The following is an 18,405-nucleotide window of genomic DNA, read 5'->3' on the forward strand; positions in this document are numbered from 1 at the left end:
GAAGATAGTAATTCAGAAAAGGTTCTATATTTGCCTTCTAAGAGTAAATTTTTTTTTTTCCCCACATTAAGGCTGCATTGGAATTTATTTTTAAAAATGGTTTTTTATTTCATCAAATACAAATATGGTGTGACTTTTAAATACAAAGTTTTCTATTTCGTAAATTTTGCCTGTAGAAATGTAATTATATTGGAATAGTCATGCTTAAGTCTTGAACTCATCTTATTTCCCTAACTTTTTTTCTTTTTTTTACTCGAGCAGAGATGCGAGGCAAATGTCTGTATTCTTTCTGCTTTCTTTTTCCAATAGATAATGTCCGTTAGATTTTTTTTTTATGTGGTCACAGTATTAAATGAAGTTAGTTGGCTAGAAAATGCATATGATCTTTAGTGAAGGTGTAGTTATAAGTACATTAACCTGAGTGATCTTACTGAGGTTTTAATCCAAACTTACTCAAGACTCAATCCACTGTCATCTTTTGAAGGAGGCCGGTGGGGTATCTGCCTAACTAACAACATCAAGAAGAGCGCTGTGTGTATTTTTATTGATCCCCTTGATAGCTTGGTAAGACTAGATGCGTTTCTCTGTCTAACTCTGGAAAAACTATGAAATAGTCGTCTTTTTAGCAGTAGCCTCTGAGTTTGTATCTACTGAACTGGAGAAGGGAAGGAAATAAATTGTTTTATTAGTGTGAGATTAGAGGAAAAATGTTTTGCTGTTACAGATGATAAGTTTTTATTCTGAATTTCCCTGCAAATGTGAGATTGATTGATACGCATAATGAAATGCGGTATCATATGGAAATACTTGCTCAGGTCTGAAAACCTGTAAGGAGTGTTCTCATGTGAGCACAGCTGTCTGTCCAGCTGCAAGACCAACAGAAAGGAAAACTGTTTACAGGTGCTTTAGGGTCAGGCAAATGTTCCTGTATCAGTGCCAAAACTTGTGAACCTTAACTGTGACTGGTTGGAGAAATTTTGAAGGCAACCTTTTAAAAGAATTAGTATTGCTTTAGTACTGAAGTGATAAACTAGTTTATGCTAATGTAGAATCTTTATTCTCTATCCTCCTCTTTGATTGTCTCTCCGCTTTTTGTTCTAGTCTCTGCTTGCTCTTGCTCATAGGGCATTTGCGGAAAGTGCAAAATGATGCATTATTGCTCATTTTTCATCAGTCATTTAGATCTTCAGTTACCTGAATTATTATGTAGGGGGGGAAAAACGTGAAAAAAGTTTATATGTATAAACTAATATATTATGATCTTCTTCTGCAACAACTGTTTAATACTTCTGTTCCATTTCTAGTTCTACAAACGTATTCTAACATCAACTCCTAGGCAGTTAAATACTTTGAACAGCTGATTTCACAGGTGGTTGATTGCTGTTAGTTATTCTTGTGAATAATAAATACATCTTGGAGCAGAAGGGTAGAACGTGATGGGTTTCTCTTTTTGGTGTTTTTTTCTTTCTTTGTTTTTGGTCTAGCTAACTGAACATAGTACTTGTAGTGGTAGCTAATTACTTGTGCATGTTAAGATTCACAAAAGAAATTACAGCTTGTTAACTTCATTTGGTTTTTTCTTCAGGAAAAACTACCCACATCACTTAAATCTCTATGAACTGTAAGAATGAAAATTAATGGTAAAAGCTTGGACTTGCATGTTTTCCATTGATATGATGGCTCTTTGAAAGAGTTTTTTGGAAATAAATTTGAGGATCAAAGTGAATTCAAGTGTCATTTGAAATGCTAAAAAGTGTCAAATTGCTAAATTATCAGCATGGAGGGATGCAGGCAGTTATGCAGCAGTAATTATGATAGAACAATAGCCAAAAGGTAACCAGTGAGGACTTCAGTTTTATCTTGACTAGAGTGATACTTGAACTAAATACAAACTTTCTGCATGTAGTACAATGTTTAGACTTTAGTCTTTGTCTAGATGTGGTTTTGAAAGCATGTTAAAGCATGTTTTATCACCACATCTAAAAGGTCTAGTGTAGACAGGCAAGGCCAAATGCACTTCTAGTGCATGTTAAAGTAACAGGTAAAAGCTCTGTAATCCAAAAGATGGGATTTGGGCTTGGTTATGCATGCCTAGACCAGCTTTTAAATGATAGTTGAGTACGGTAACCGTGGTGCAACGTGGGGTTCGGTGTGTACGAACACCTGGGTTACTTGCCTTTTGCAGCCTTCACTGAACCTGCAGTTCAGTGTTGGTAGTAGTGTAGCAAGGTACGTAAAATGGTTGTGTCTTGGGGCAGACATTAGAGGGAAGCTATACGTTTAACTTGAGTAACTTCATTGTACCTGTCTCTTTAGCTGATGTGTTAGAGAGACCATTTCATATAGGAACATCTGGTCAGATCAATAGCTGGAGCTTTGGTCTGTTGATTGAAATCATGGTTTGCAAGCTGTCTGTCCTTCATGTGGTACGCTAGTTGCCTGTACAAGTTAGTTAACTACCAGGGTGTCATTCCTTGTAGTTGTAGCCTGAGGGCTTGCCGAGACTTTTTACAATTGAAATAACCGCTACACAGACTAGACAGCAGAGATGTTTGCTTTTTGTGTTTGAGGACTTCTGGGTATAGTGAAGATACTATCGACTAACTACTAGAGCAGTTATGATTAAAATATCAACAGTTGTTTTTTTTTTTTTTGCAGTTAAAGTAGCTCTTGTTGTCTGGTGACTGTTCTGCAAATGGCCATCATTTGGGCAGTACTTCATGTTAATTTTTTTAATTATGTCATTATTTTGACAACACAGCGACTTGTTAGTGTTGCATTTATGATACTAATGTAGGGCACTCTTACTGAATAACTTGCACATTTGCTTTAAGCAAGCTGCCACGTTGAGTTTCGGTAGTGTTTCACGCTCAGTTCACTTCATACACTGTTTTGAACTTACCTCCTTTGTTTTAATATAGGGCTCTTAGCATCTCCGCAGTCAGCACCTGGAAATTTAGACACTGGGAAAAGTGGAGATGTCAAAGGTACTGGGACAGGAGGAAGCAGAGAAAACAGCACGGTTGATTTTAGTAAGGTAAATAACATTAACTACCTTAACGTTTAGCACAAAATAATTATGCCACAAAAAATGGGGTTGTAACTTCCCTCTTAGTTACAACTAAGACATGTATATATATGCATGCGTACAAGTGTACACAAGACATATGTACTAAGACATAACTTGTACGTACAAATGTCAGAATATGGCGTAAGCTAAATGTGTCAAATGTCTTGAAACTCTTCCCGGTGGGACTGAACTTTGTTTCGTGTGATGAACTTTTCAGTATTTTGGTAACTTCAAGACTGCAGCTGCTGTACTTTCTCATGCAGAGGGAGATATTTTCAGATCTGCTATAAAGACTCTTATGAAAACAATTTTGTAGATGGTATTCTAACATTTTTTTCTGGGATTGACTTTTTAAGAGGGCTTTTAAAGGGGATTTGCTTTATATGTTTTATGAGTTTGCTGTACAAAAGTTATTGTACATCTTAATCATTAGGAGCATATAATACCAGTTTCTGAAGGAAATCTTGTATAATACTGTAAATCCCTTGTATTTCTTTCATAATTTAAATTTGCTGGACAAGTTCCATTATGGCTTTTACTATAAAACTCAGTCTGTAGTGTCATCTGTACTGTGAAACACTGTAAGAAATTTGGTTTGCCAAGTTAAACAATTATGCTTAAGGAAAGCTACCTTACGCTGTAGTTCTCATCTAATGATGGCAAGTGCCATATATTCCTGCTCCTCTGTCACAGTTTTTATGTTTTTGCTTGGCCTGTCCTTCTGTACACCTGCCTTGTCTCCTGTTGGGCAGGAGTCAGCCTCCTGGCACTGTAGTTGTGGCACACTTGGTGTGGGACTCAAGAGGCCATCTGTAAGTTCTCTAGATAGCGATGTACCTGGTGCTTGTGTGTGTGTGTGAACACAAGAGTTCATGTGCTGTACCATTTTCTAACGCTCTTCTGTAATTATGTACAGAAATGAATGTTAAGATTTTCCAACCATCGTGTTCTTTATGAATGAGAACAAACATATGAATTATTTGTCAAAATTATGACATATTTGAAATACGCAGCTGTGAAATAACTAATTGCATTCTTGAAACCATGTGTAATTACATGAACTCTCCTTAGTTAATTGTGCATAGATTTTTGTTAAGTTATGTCCTATCACGGAATGTTTGTCATGATAAGTAATATTAGAAAGGTGGTTATGCACTTTGGAGTCTTCTAGAATATAGTAGGTGATGGTAATTCTAACACTTAGAAAATAGTTTATTATTAGTTGGCTGGCTCATTGACATTTTCTACATACGTTTGTCTTTTCTGTACTGTGGGATATTTTTAATTTTGCTTTTTTATTTTTCTTTGTAGCATAAATGTCTAGTAAATACTGATAAACTTACATTTGTTAGCAGAAAGTCTGTAATATAAGGGAATAAACACTTGTTTCATCTTTGTATGAATAGGTTGATATGAACTTCATGAGGAAAATTCCTTCAGGAGCAGAAGCATCAAATGTGTTAGTGGGAGAAGTAGATTTTTTAGAAAGACCTATTATTGCTTTTGTGAGGCTCTCCCCTGCTGTGCTTCTCTCAGGTCTCACAGAGGTTCCGGTTCCTACACGGTAAATAAATGCCTGGAAGGTCTGGCTTTACTTATACAATAAGATGATAATATTTAAGATCTCTAATAGTTGTAAATTTTTATACATAATCTATTAAGCTCAAGAAATGTACACTTTGTTTAACGTGATGCCAGTCATTTGCTGCAAAATTTGAAGGATTGAGATCTGCCATAAAATTCTCTGAATGCTTTAAATATGTGTAATGATGCTGCTTTAAGCAAGTGCAGAAGTTGAAACTGGTAGCTGACCTGGAGTAAAAACGATGAGTCTTCCAAGCTGGTGTTGCCATTTTAAACATATATAATTCCCTTCAGCGTGACACAGCAGACACCAAGTCTGAAAGTCGGTCTAATCTGAAGCTATGCTGTTTGTATACAAATACTTTGTATATGAATAACCTAGCTGGTGAAAAGACTTACTTTTTTTTATTATAGGCCCAAATCTACGTGATTGATACTGGGGTAACCAGTCTGCAGCTAACACGTTGAATTAGTTTTCAGTCTGCAATATGCCATCCAGCCTGGTGCACCCACCCCTCCAAAATCAGTATGCTGTGGGTATATTTACCACAGATGGTCAAAATGTCAAAACGCAGGTCCCGTGGTGAAGGTAGCAGGTCATTTCATCAGTCATCATGGAGGACACTTCATTTTCTGTGCACATTGATGTATTGGGCTGTTCTGTGGTGTTTGGTATAAATATGTATATTTATGGTTTTTTTTGTGTTTTTTAAAATGCTTTAAAATGATCAGAGTGCTTGTTTATCTTTGTAATTTTCGGCTTATACACGCTAATGAAAGGGAAAAATAATCTTGGCAGTGTTCTTATAAATAGATGTGAGAATTTTCAGAGGGTAGTTGATATTGGTGCTCGTAATGTTTCTTGGGAAATTCCAAAATTTATGCTTACCGATTATTGTATTAATGTAGCTAAAGTTATGCTGTTGTAAATTTTTCAGAATGGTGTAGACTTGCAGATTTGGGATAGCATACTTGATTCTGAAGATGCACTCTTGGTTTCAGTTAGAGTAGTCAACTAGCAAAGGAAAAATAACATTGAGCTTTTTGTACTGTGAGGTGAAAGAAGGTGCTACTTTTTTCAAATGTGTTGTACTTAGGAACTTCATTTTCGTGGAGTATAGGAAGAAGGTCGTGAAAAGAATTACTGAGGTTCACCCTTTGGTTTGTATCCTTTTGAATTTATAAGATACTAGTCCTGTTCCAATTTCAAAAAAAAAAAAGAAAAAAAGTGGTAACTGTCACTGTGATTGGAAGTGGAGGCTGGCTGGCTGTTAATGTGTGCTGTGACCCACCCCCAGTTTGGATTCCCTTTCCAAAAGGTCACTTTTACCTTCTTCTGTGTTCAAAATGTGGGTTCCCTTCCTTTCACTGACACAGGACCAGGATATGCCTATATAAGTACGCTCAACCTGTGGCTTGAAGTATATCCGTGTTGTCTGTGGGTGTTGTACTCGATCACAGGGAGTGAGTGGGGTTTAACTCCTGTGAAGAGGTGATCCTCAGGGAGGCTACAACAGGTCGTAAAGCTTCTAGGCCCTCACTAAAGGGTCTTTGCCAGTGGGAATGTCAGAAGGGCTTATTATCTGGAGGGAATACTCATTGAGCTCTAGCCTGTGGCTTTCCACTACATTTCAGGCATTATAAGAAGCTGAAAAATTAGGCTTGATTAAGAAGATTTTGGAGTAATTTTGGTTCAGGATTAGAGTTCCTTCCAGTAATGACTTTGAAACAAGTCCTTTCTTAGTCTTGCAGCAGTCTTTAAGAGCTGAAATGGTGAAGAGGGTATTTTTACTTCATCAATAAATTTTCTTTAAACATTAGTTTGAAAGAACCCTTTGAGGATATTCAAAGGAGTCAGCCATATTCATCTCGATTGCTTTCTCCACAGGTTTTTGTTTTTGTTGCTGGGACCAGCAGGAAAAGCTCCACAGTACCATGAAATTGGAAGATCAATAGCAACACTTATGACCGATGATGTGAGTGATGTATTTTAAACACTTGTGGTTAAAGAAGTCTCAAATAATGTATTTACTGACTGTTTTCACTAAAGATATTCTGGAGTGACAGGTTAAAGAAAAAAAACCCAAACAAACTGGTTAAACAAAGAACTGTAAACTGATTTATTTCTTGTGTTAGTGAACAAGATAATGGTATATTAACTTTCCCCATTGCCTGTCTTGAAGAAATCTTAAATGTATTTCTGAAAAAATGTTTTAGCTTTGGTGTATAGATTTCATTCTTCTTTGAAAGTAGGAAATAGAACTATTAAATAGAACTGCATCTGATACGAGTCACTGTATGTTGAAAAGGACAGAGCGAACTGCACGAGTCTTCAGGACAAAATTTAAGAATGCGTGCGATTGAGTCATCGCAGATTTTTTTTTTTATCAAAGCGAGGTCAAATAACTAAAATTAGAATTTTACTAGGCGTTTGAAGTCATATGCTTAGAGCCCTGGTGGATGGTTTTAAAGAGCAGAGGGGAATCGGGACTTTTTAAGACTTACCGTCATCTTGCTGAGCAAAATTAGGATGTTGTAATTCTGACTTCGCATTGAGCGCCACCTACTGAATTGCTGATAATTGGGGTTATCTAGCAGCAATTCTGGTATTTCTTTATTCTAGAACAATTTAAAGTTTAGAAATGTAAACTGGAAATTGGTCATTTTACAATTGGGCAACTAGCCTGTGAATACAGTGTTTGTTCAGTGTCAGAACTGAATATTAAAAGCTTTAGTTGCAGCTTCTAATTCTTTAAGTAGGCTGATTTTTAGGAATACCGTAGATCACTGAAATAGAAAAATATAAATTATTCACTGGCCTCAAAAGACCTAAATAGACTTAAGAGATCTAATTTACAATTAGGAGACTTAATGATCAGGTCTTTGGAGACAAACAGTTTAGGTTTCAAGTGTACAGAAGCAATTTAGGATCATCTTCGGCAAAGAGTTTTTTTTTGTTTTTATAGCAAAATGAGCATTTTTTTTTCTCTCTCTGTATAAAATGCATCTTGGGATTCAGGGATTTTTTTCCTTTTTTTTTTTTTGGTCAATACTACCCATTTGTCAACTAAGTTTGTGTCTAGTAGTCTGTAAAAGAGTGTAGGGGTTTTTTTTTTAAGTAGTAGGAGGTTTGCTTTCATGTGCTTTTTAAGAAGTCTTTTAAAATTGATTAAATTAGAGGTACATAAATGAAGTTCTTCATAAAAACTTGTGTTTTGATTCGAAGGTTATTTAAAGTATTTTTATCCTGATTTAGCATAGCATAGTGGCACAGTGGCTGTAGGGCAGAATTATTCAGGCGATAATACCTGAACTTGTTTTATTGAATACTGAAGATGAACTTTTGAATTAATTTTAGAAATGAACTCAATATTCCTTTTGAGTTTCCAGATATAACTTCCTTATTTTATGGTCTATAGGGATGTGGATGCAGGTAGTTCTCAATGCAAAACTATGCAAGTAAAGTAAAAGCTAACTTTTGAGGACCTTAAAATTTCCCATGCCTTTTAAAAAATAATGAAATGTTCCTTGTAATCAGTTCCTCTTTCAAAAAAAAAAAAAGGGTAAAAATGAATGTTGAGTACTTCCTTCTTGCAGGTTTTCCATGATGTTGCCTATAAAGCAAAAGACCGAAATGATTTGTTGTCAGGAATTGATGAATTTTTAGACCAAGTGACAGTTCTGCCTCCAGGAGAATGGGATCCATCTATACGAATTGAGCCACCAAAAAGTGTTCCTTCCCAGGTAAAAGGAAAAAAAAGGGGGGGGGACATGGACACACCAACCTCCAGCAGAAAGCTATCATGATTTTTACTTTGAAAATGCTGTTTCCAAATGCAAGTGAATTGTGTACTGATTGTAAACTTTAGTAAAGCATCAGGAAAGCCCTCACATCCATTTGGAAGGAAAAGTAGATTGTCCATTTAAGTAAAAAACCAAACCAACCAAACAAAAACCCAAACCAACCAAAAAAAAAAAAGTTAAATCAGTTTCCTGCTGTGCTTTTAGGTAAATTGTGCGTTTCCTGTTGTGATACTGAAATGAGTTCATGCGAGATCTAGGAGAATTGGTCCGATATTGTACCTGAGTTCATATTATAAATTTTGTTATCAGTACAACAATGATCAGCAACAATACTGTAATTCTTATAAAAACTTTTATTTGCAGACAGCATTGATTGAAGTGTTTTAATGTATATTGGCTAATGTTCAGAGAATATTTATAAAATCAATAAAAATGGATCATGTTGCTCAGTTGTGATGCAAGCTTAGCATGAGAGCCAGGGGGAGGCTGGACCTCAGAGGGACTCTGGTTTCTTCCCTTTCTCCCTCTTTTTGCTACTGAGGGGAATTCCTGCCACCAGGATGAGAAGCAGGGTGGGGGGAGACCAGTGCTCCAGTGCTCTTGAGTCAGAAGGTTGGCATTGGTGTCGAATCCAGTGGTGGTTTGGGGGAGTGGGTGGATCGGAAGGGGTGACAGCAGTGCAGTTTATTCACAAATAACTTGAGGCTACCACTTAACTCATTTCCAAAATAAGCAGAGCTCGGGGGGGTTTTGGAAGGCAAACTCGGCTGAGAAGTTTATGAGGAGCTGGTGAGCAGCTTGCTCAATAGGGCAATGACTTCTCATTTATACTTCAACTAAATACTGTGGGCAGCATGAAGTGAGGTCAACTTCTGTTAGAAGCTAGAGGCTTCTGCTCTGGACATGACTGAGGGGAAAAAACCTGAAGATATCTAGGCCTCATGGTTGAACCTCTGCTGTGTCTTGAAAAGGTAGGCTTTGTCTCGACGTGTCTCAGCGACATATTTCTTGTAGAAAGAGGGAAGGTTAATACCGTTGTGCAAGGTACTAATAAGATCTTTTGGAGAGCGTTGTACAATTCTAGTCATGTGTACTCAACAAAAGATGAATTTGGCAAATGGAGGAGTGCTGATAAACTGGGAATATGAAAAAGGTTTGGAAGGCATAGAGTCTCTGCACGCTGTCTTTGAATTATACTTTCCTAGTGTAAAGGCAGTCTCATAGCTTGATTTCTTTTTTTCTTTTTTCTTTTTTCTTTTCCCCCCGTAGGAGAAAAGGAAGGTACCTAAATTTCCAAATGGATCTACTCCTATAGGAGAGACTCTCAAAGAAGAAGGCCATCATGCTGGACCTGAACTTGAGAGAACTGGAAGGTGTGTTCACTTCCCTAAATACCAGCTACCATAAAGAAATAAAAGTGCTAAGTCTTCACAGTTTTTAATGATGACATTTGAACTTTAAAAAATCACGATATAAGTGTCAGAGCGCATCCTTTTTCCTTTTCAAGTGTTGGATTCTTGCCTATAAATGCCAATCTGCTTAAAGCATTTTCAAGCCTGTGGCAATGTTTCTCAACACATTTGCGAAGGATTTCGTATAAGATGCTGCCTAATTTAACTAACTGACTTTTAAGAGTTGGGTTTTGATTTTTAATTGTCAAGAGCATGCAATTATCGTAATTATAGCAGGAATATACTATTTTCCGTATTGGGCTAGGTACTAGAAATTTCCATTAGTGCAAATCTGTTTTATTAAACATGTACGAAATGGAACAACAAGGAATATAAAGTGGCAAAAAATACTTCAGTATTGGTTAGATTTCAGTTTTGGTTAGGTTCCTTTTAGATCTAAAATAAAATTGAAGGAATTTCTTTCAGTTGAGTTGCATTGTTTTTCTCTGTTAATTCGGAAATACTTGCCAAAAAAGTCCCCAACATTGGAAATACCTGGTTAAGATTAAACCTTAATTTCTCATATGAGAGAGTAGAGATTAAATCAACTGAGAAATTCTGGAAAAGACGTTACAACATGGTTATCCCCAAAATAATAAACTTCCAAATGAAATGCATCTTTCTCATGCCTTTCCAAGAAGGATTTTACAACATTTGTGTTGATTTTTACCATTTTGGCTTTGTTGTACTTACTCTCTGCCAAAAGGCAAAAAGTGTGTGGAGCTGAGAAATTAATTTCTGCCCAGAGAACTAGCTCTAGAAGAGACTATTGTTTTTCTTGGAATATTTTTTATTTTTTTTATCATTCAAAATAAAATACATTTTGTAGGTGCAAGTTATACCTAGTATTTTGGAGTCTTGAAAAATCTTTGGAAACTGCCAAAAGCTTTTAGATTTCTTGCTAATAACCTATCCAGTTGAACTGACTTATATGTGTTTGGTTTTGTATTTCCGTATGTGGATTATCTCTATATTCCAGATGGAGACACTGTTAAAAATGATAGACCTAAAGTTATTTATGGACCTAACCATATATATGTAGAGAATTTGAATCAAAAAGCTACAACTACTTATTGGAGTAGCAATATTGAAGTATGTCAAAGCAGTGGTCTTGGTTGAGGTTTAGTGTATTTCTTCTGTTCCTTGTTTTGAATATCGTAAAACAGATTTGACTTAAAACATTATTGAGGTAAAATTGTTTGCAAAGATGTTTTTTCGGTATCTAGCCCATATACAAAAACACCTAGCCAGCTTTTAAAAATGTGGATAACCTGCTTGATTATATTTGGAATACTACTGAATTGGAATAGATAAGATTCTCATTTGTATGTTAAACTGTTATGCTTTAATCTGGATTATGAAATAGCTATTTTGTGCTGGCAATAGGCACTGGCAGTCATGTGTAGCCCATAGTTTTGAACTAGCTAGAATCCTTTAGTGTACAGTTTGACGAGTTTCATCTCACCTATTTAGGCTTTTTGGTGGTTTGATACTTGACATCCAAAGGAAAGCACCTTTTTTCTTGAGTGACTTCAAGGATGCATTAAGCCTGCAGTGCCTGGCCTCGATTCTTTTCCTATACTGTGCCTGTATGTCTCCTGTAATCACTTTTGGAGGGCTCCTGGGAGAAGCTACACAAAACAGAATAGTGAGTACAAAGAATGGTAGTGGCCAGGCTTTTAGACCTTCAGAGGCAAGTCACTGTGTGCATTTGTCTCATTTATTTATACTTGTATTTGAAGAATTTACCCACAGCACTTGATTAGCCTGCCCCAAAGCAGATCTTCCCCAAAAGGTAATTGCTGTGGAAAATGTGGGGAACCCATGTGAACAGGAGAAGATGCACAGTGGAGGTAAAAAAAATGTTTATCCTGCCTTATTGGATGAATGGCTTCATGAATTGAGAAAAGGCTTGCATTGCCTTCTTTTTTGGCTACTTAAAGATAATGAACAGCAGTAAAGGTGCACCATCCCACTAGGCCTACTTTAGGCAAAGTCAGAGGCTCAAGGTGGATAGCCGAGAACGTGTACTGGCCTTGAGTAGTAGGCCTACGAGGATGATAATGCCTGCAGGGTATGGGTAGCAGTCAATTGTGTATTTAAGACAGGATTTGTATATGCTTTCACTAATGGTATGTTGTTAACGGTAAAAAGAAAGTAGCTAAGGTTTATAAGCAGAAAATACTCTTCGTTGTAAGTGACTTGAATATAAACGATACACGTACAAAATTTTGGTAGTGTTGTGTTGGGCAGTAGGTAACACCAGCACCTTTTTAACCAAAGTATCATTGCGCTTTGGTTTTTGGAGCAGGGAAAGAATGCTTAACATCAGCAATGTTAATAACTTGGTGTTTGTGTTAATTGGCTTGTGAGTAAACTAGTTTGAAGTGTATTTTCTGTTTTTAAATCAATCATGGAGAAACAAGGCTCTGTCCTTTTGGGGGAGGGAAGCATGTATTCGGACATGTCCTTTATAAATTTTAAGATTCTAGTAAAGCTTGTGATGCTATAAAATTCTGCCCAATACTTAGAACAAGTTTTTAAGCTTGTACTATATTAAAATTTAGTTAACTATTTTATCTCTTGCTAGTAATGCTGTTGACTCTTTTTTGTTTATTGATGTAGCACTTCAAGCTGATAGCAAATACAGAAATAAATGATACCTTTTCTGTGTGCTGTTTTTGCCACTCTAAATGTAGGAATGGTTATCAAAATGTTGATGTAATTTTTGAATGTACGTCATGTGTAATTATGAAAATATGCTCCTTTTAAAGCTTGATTCTTAAACACCTTCTTTCTTTTAGCTATCTGGAATTGTTTGTGGGTTTGTTCCTGCCTTCAGATACTTGGTGTGCATCATTGAATATAATATTTAGTTACTGCACACACATGTTCAAGCACAGTAGCTGACATTGTAAGGTACACAGTTTGTGTTTGAAACCTTCCCTCACATTCCCAGAGGTCATCACCTCCACAGTACTCCTGTCCCTGCCACCCTGATCGAGACCCCCAAGGTTAATGCATTGACTAACCAAAAGCACTAATTCAAAGGTAGTGGAACGAGAGACTGGGATTATATTTTTTTTTCCTAATATAATGAACAAAGGACTCATGTTTTTGTTTTTAATAGCCCCAGTTCAGCAAACTTGCCCAGTTTTAGGCGCTTTCCTGAATTGGAGCTCAAGTTTGCATAAATATTGTTTTCTTAGGCTTGCATAATGGCAAAATAGCAAACACTTAAAAATTCCACCAGGAGCCCTTTAATCTGTAACCATGACTTCTCATAGTTGTGAATGGTGTAGTTAGCTATTTTCAAGTAACTTTAATATAATTTTAGTATCTAAAAAGTCCTGCCCCTCTCTTTTGAGGCGCATTGTAACTTTTTTTAAGAAGAAAATGTTACAGTAAAACATTTCAGTTCTTGAATTAAGTAGATACCTTACTTTGATGAAAAGAAATGCATTACCAGGTGGGACATTGGTTTACTGCTCATCTCTTTTTGGTGTCATGTATACATAAACCAATATTGTTTGGTAATTTCCCTTGCACCTCCGCCTGTCAGTTGTTTTTCTTTTGTGATGCTTGGTTTACTGATGCAGGTTTGATACGGCACACCGTATCATGTTTTGGTACAGGTATGTTGCAATATACATCTCTCTCTGTTTGCTTTACAGAGATAGATAATTGTTTCTGTAAACTACATGTTAAGTAACTTTTTTTTTCTTTTTTTTAATTTGTAGTAATTGTTGGTATGTTTTTCCTCCATAGCTAGCAGGATTAGTAACTTGTTCTCATGTTTTTGGATGGCTTTATGTTTCTCAGGAGCGAAGTTTTCAAAATCTTTTGTCCATGGTATTGTTACTGCAAAACTGTGTTAAGTTTCTCTTGTCTAAAACATCGATATTAATTGCAATGTTTTTACATCTTGTCTTGTTTCTAAGTTAATGCATCTTAAAATGGTATTTATGCAGATGTGATGCTAAAAGCTGACCTGAAAGGCAGCGTAGTTACAGCAGTTTCTTTTCCCCCAAACAGAGTGCAATAGAGTCTCTCTTTGGAGCCTCGTTAACTGGGATTGCCTATTCTCTCTTTGCTGGGCAACCTCTTACTATTTTGGGGAGCACCGGACCTGTTCTAGTATTTGAAAAAATATTATTTAAATTTTGCAGGTAAGTGATGTTTGTATTAGCTCGATGCACTTTCTGAATTTCTAGCCTGTTAGAATAGCTGTAGTTGAATGCAGATGTGTGTTAGCAGTGTATGTCCACGGAGATGTAAATGCAGCGGCAAGAGACTGAGAGATGGATGTGGTTTGGCAAAACTGTGAGACACCAGTGAGCCTTAATGAGAAAATCAGTGATAAGAAGTGGCTGGGACTTAAATAAAAGTTATGTTCTGACCGTATGGAGATGTTGGCTTTAGTTCTGCACGGGTAAACAGGGACTGATCTGCCCTCTAGGAGAAAGCATGTAGGTAGTTCTGGAAAGCTCATGCCCATGATGCTTCCCAAGCTAGGTGGTTGTTGCGAATGAGTGCTTTAGGGTCGCTCAGAGAATCACCGTCAAAGGGATTAGCAGAAATGCTTTTAATATAAATTTACAAAAGTGTGACTTAACGAAGTTCGATAGCAAGGTTCACTCTATTGCCTGCTACATGAATGGGATGCGCATGTGTGTGCACATATATATGTATGTATAGGAAATCAAGTTAGAATCGAGCTAGAATGAATGAACCAGAAGACCAGAAGCAAAAAGGGGTAAGGGACACCCTCTCGTTGAGTCACGAGGTCCAGAATAGACCCCCCCCTTGCTGGATATAATCCTAGTCCCAGACTTGGTCAAGAGTTTAGGTATGAAGGAGGAGAGATAAAGAGGAAGGGGTAAGGGAGACCCTCCTGTTGAGTCATGAGGCTCAGAGAGGATGACCTTGCTTTCTAAACTCTTTCTCAGAGAGGAGTCTAGGTGCAGCTCAGTCCCTTCCTAGTCCCAGACTTGGTCAGTGGTTTATATCTGAAGGATTTAGCAGCACTTAATCATAAATTAATTTAACATTTACAGAGTAATTGAATTGGATTTACTATAATTATAATAGTGACGTAAGTTGTTATAGGGTATTTGAATTAATTCACACATACACACACACACACAAACACAAAAGAGAGAGAGATATATATGTGTATATAGGGATAAATATATATATGCACCTGTTAAAAATTCCCCTTGGGTTCAGTGAAACAGTCACTTCAAATGCCTTGGCATTCCTCAGGAGGTGAGGGTTGAGTCTTGACGAGTGAAGGGTTTTCGACCCAGGCTTCCTTGGCTGCTTTCAGCGCTGATCCTCCCAACTTTGCAAACGTGAGAGTTTGGCGAGCTCTGAGAGGCGTCCCACTCTGCGGGAGATGCTGGGTGCAGCCCACTGCCGTCCGGGAGAGCTCCAGGGGCCTCTCTCAGGACTGCTGTTTATAGGGTCACAAGCTGATTGACTGTAGGCATTAGTGAATTTCCATTCTGGCCACAATCCGAGTCGGTAATGACTGGAATTCTCCAAATTCCAGTGATGATGATACTGTGTGTTGCTCGAGCTACGATTCAGATAAGGGATGTTCCAAGGCTGTTTTGCCGAAGCTGTGATTCAGATAAGGGATGTTTTTGCTGCTCTTGTTCCCAGCCTTGGCCAGGCAACAGGAATTGCCGGTACAATCGGCGTTATGCCCACCTTAGCTGTGAAAGCGTTCCTGGTACAGTCAGGGGATGCTTAACTGCCCAACTCGTTGCACAAAGGCTAAGGCCTTACAGGAATTCCTGAGATCGTAGCAAGGCCCAGAGAAGGAGACGGGAAAGGAACCACCATAGTAGTTGCACCCTCAGCCCTAGAAACACCTTGCAGTGTTGCTTTGCTGTGGTGGAAGGTGAGACAGAAAAGTTTCCGCTTCCTTCAGAAGTACTGTCGAGGATGAGAAAAGTGGTGAATACCTGTAGAGCTTGTCCTCAGCATCTGTTTTCAAACAGAACATAGTATAAGTGACTTTTGGCTCAGTTAATACTCCCGTTTCTTTCTCCACACAGGGATTACGATCTTTCCTACCTCTCCCTGCGAACTAGCATTGGTCTGTGGACTGCATTTTTATGCATCGTGCTTGTAGCCACAGATGCCAGCAGCCTTGTGTGTTACATCACTCGATTTACTGAGGAAGCTTTTGCAGCGCTTATATGCATCATATTTATTTATGAGGCATTGGAAAAGCTTTTTCATTTGGGAGAAGTGTATGCCTTCAATATGCACAATGATTTGAATAAACTGACTTTATATTCGTAAGTACCAAGTTTCTATCTGTCAGTAAAATATATAGGGGAAATATTTATAGTATAGAGACGTACCATTTACTAAACTGCAATGTGTGGTGCTCCCGGGAAGGGTGGGAGGAATGCTGGGGGTGGTAGGGGCATGAGAAACCTCAGAAAAATTCTATTCAGGATGCTGTGGAATTGAATTTTCTGTGTTAGCTATGGGTGGTTGGAAGGGAGGAGGGACTGAGACAATGCCTGCTTTAATTACGGCTTTATTAAAGGTCAACCTGGAGATTAAAGGTCAGACCAGGAGTTCTGCCTTGCCACTTCCACAAATCATGGTAGTTTACTGCACCTGGGTGAGGATTATTTCCAGGTAGCTGAGACATGGGGAGCTTCTGCAGCTTTCATGTGCTACGAATAGGGAGTTAACGTCTTTAAACAGTGTTGCTTTCTACTGTAATTATGGGGAATACTTGACTTTTAAAAAATTATTTTTTGAGAGAGAGGAGAATGATAGAAAATACAGTACAGCCGTACTTTTTTTTCCTTCCTAAGTAGAACTATTAGTTCTATTCGTCGCAGTAACTAGCAGTAAAACTATGAGTACAAAAATAACTTTATTTCATTTAAGGAATGCAATAAGCAAGCTCTTTAGGTGTATCTGTTCTACATTTGATTTATTTCTGTGGCAGTTGTGTCTTATCTACGTGTGGTGGATTGATGTTGGCTGGAGGCCAGGTGCCCATTAAGCTGCTCTATCACTCCCCTTCCTCAGCAGGACAGGGGGAGAAAAATAGGAGGAAAGGTTCGTGGGTTGAGGTAAGGACAGGGAGATCACTCAGCAAGGGCTGTCACAGGCAAAACAGACTCGGGGACAGTAATTTATTACCAGTTAAAATCAGAGTAGGGTAGGTGGTGTGCAGGTGTATCACTTCTGCATTAAAAGAGTTTGCTGACACGGTGAAATTAGCATTGAGCACTTTTAATACCATGTGTCTTGACACTGTATTTTTTTTAGTTTTTGATGATAGGATTGAATGCTGCTTTATCTTTTGCTACTCAGTGTGGAATTCCCAAGCTGATGCTACAGTTTCATGAAACGTGATGGATTGGGTTAGCAGCTCACACCTGCCAGGAGGAGGAGATTGCTAACTGTTGTTTTAGTTTGAGAAATTGCCTATTTCACATAGTTCAAACCAAATCAAAAGCAAAGCTGTTCTTTGATTCATCCTCATCACACAACTGTCAATGAATGATCCATATGTTCAGGGTCAGTGTCAGTAATACAACAGATAAAACACAGATAGATAATAGATATACGGCAGATAAAAGACATTTAAGAAATACTAGCTAGAACCTACATGTTTTTAAGTTGTCTTCTATTACTAATCCCCGAAAGTTCTAATTGCACCCACAGCAATATTTACCCTCCAGCCCCTGACACATGGGTTACGGAAGCCCAGGTTTCCCTGCTAGTGCTCCCCTCCCGTCGGAGACGTGCCTCCTCCAGCTTTATCTCTACCTGTGAGGTTCTCCATGGTCTGCTATGTCACACGCTGGGGAGGGATCCCCCTGTGAGGTCAAGTCCGTACACCTGAGTTCATGTCGTGTAAGGAGGAGGCTTGTACTCTGCTTCTTTCATAGAAGGTTGGGATAAACTCTGGTTTAAACTCTTGAGGATTTTTGAAATTCCTGCAAATGGCTGCATTTTGGCACATCTGGCTTAAAAGCATGTGAATTGGTGGTGGTGTTTTTTTTCTTCCTGTCAGATGTGTGTGTTCTGAGCCTGAGAAACCCAGCAATGAAACTTTGCAGGTGTGGAGGAATATGAGTAAGTCTGTGGAAAATATACCATGGAGTAACCTTACAGTTTCTGTGAGTATCTAAAAGCTATATATGTATGTGTGTGTGTACGTATGAAAAAATAAATACCCACACAGTACCAGTCTTGACGAATATTTTTCATCTGGTTTCTTTCTTTATTTGAACCTAGACTGTTTTCTTTAAAACTGTATTTTTGAACTCTTTTGTTCCTCCCATAATGCTTTAAGGAGTCATTGTAGTGGTTTGGATGAGTGAGTCCATGGCAGTAAATGCTAACATCGCAAAAGTCTGCTTGAGGTAGCTGCTTCTGGTAGGGAGAACAGTCGTCTTTCTGAAGTGCAGATGAATATGATGAGGTGAATAAACAGGAGATTGCTTACTT

The 18,405-nt window shown here is 37.9% G+C and overlaps 1 protein-coding gene across 1 annotated transcript in view; it reads left to right on the forward strand.

Annotated features, from left to right (window-relative positions):
* The window catches only part of LOC104157264 (sodium bicarbonate cotransporter 3-like), a gene marked incomplete at both ends in the record, with an annotated part of 40,592 nt that extends 22,518 nt beyond the window's left edge, over positions 1–18,074 (forward strand). Inside the window, 10 exons of the mRNA XM_009694547.1 lie at positions 2,922–3,037; positions 3,823–3,882; positions 4,477–4,634; positions 6,543–6,630; positions 8,252–8,398; positions 9,728–9,831; positions 11,383–11,557; positions 13,945–14,078; positions 15,975–16,220; positions 17,969–18,074. Coding sequence (XP_009692849.1) covers positions 2,922–3,037; positions 3,823–3,882; positions 4,477–4,634; positions 6,543–6,630; positions 8,252–8,398; positions 9,728–9,831; positions 11,383–11,557; positions 13,945–14,078; positions 15,975–16,220; positions 17,969–18,074 — 1,334 coding nt within the window. The remainder of the gene's footprint in view (positions 1–2,921; positions 3,038–3,822; positions 3,883–4,476; positions 4,635–6,542; positions 6,631–8,251; positions 8,399–9,727; positions 9,832–11,382; positions 11,558–13,944; positions 14,079–15,974; positions 16,221–17,968) is intronic.
* Between the last annotated feature and the right edge of the window lie 331 nt (positions 18,075–18,405).

The sequence above is a fragment of the Cariama cristata genome, unplaced genomic scaffold (genome assembly GCF_000690535.1).
Source record: "Cariama cristata isolate BGI_N322 unplaced genomic scaffold, ASM69053v1 scaffold6952, whole genome shotgun sequence".
NCBI classification, from domain to species: domain Eukaryota; kingdom Metazoa; phylum Chordata; class Aves; order Cariamiformes; family Cariamidae; genus Cariama; species Cariama cristata.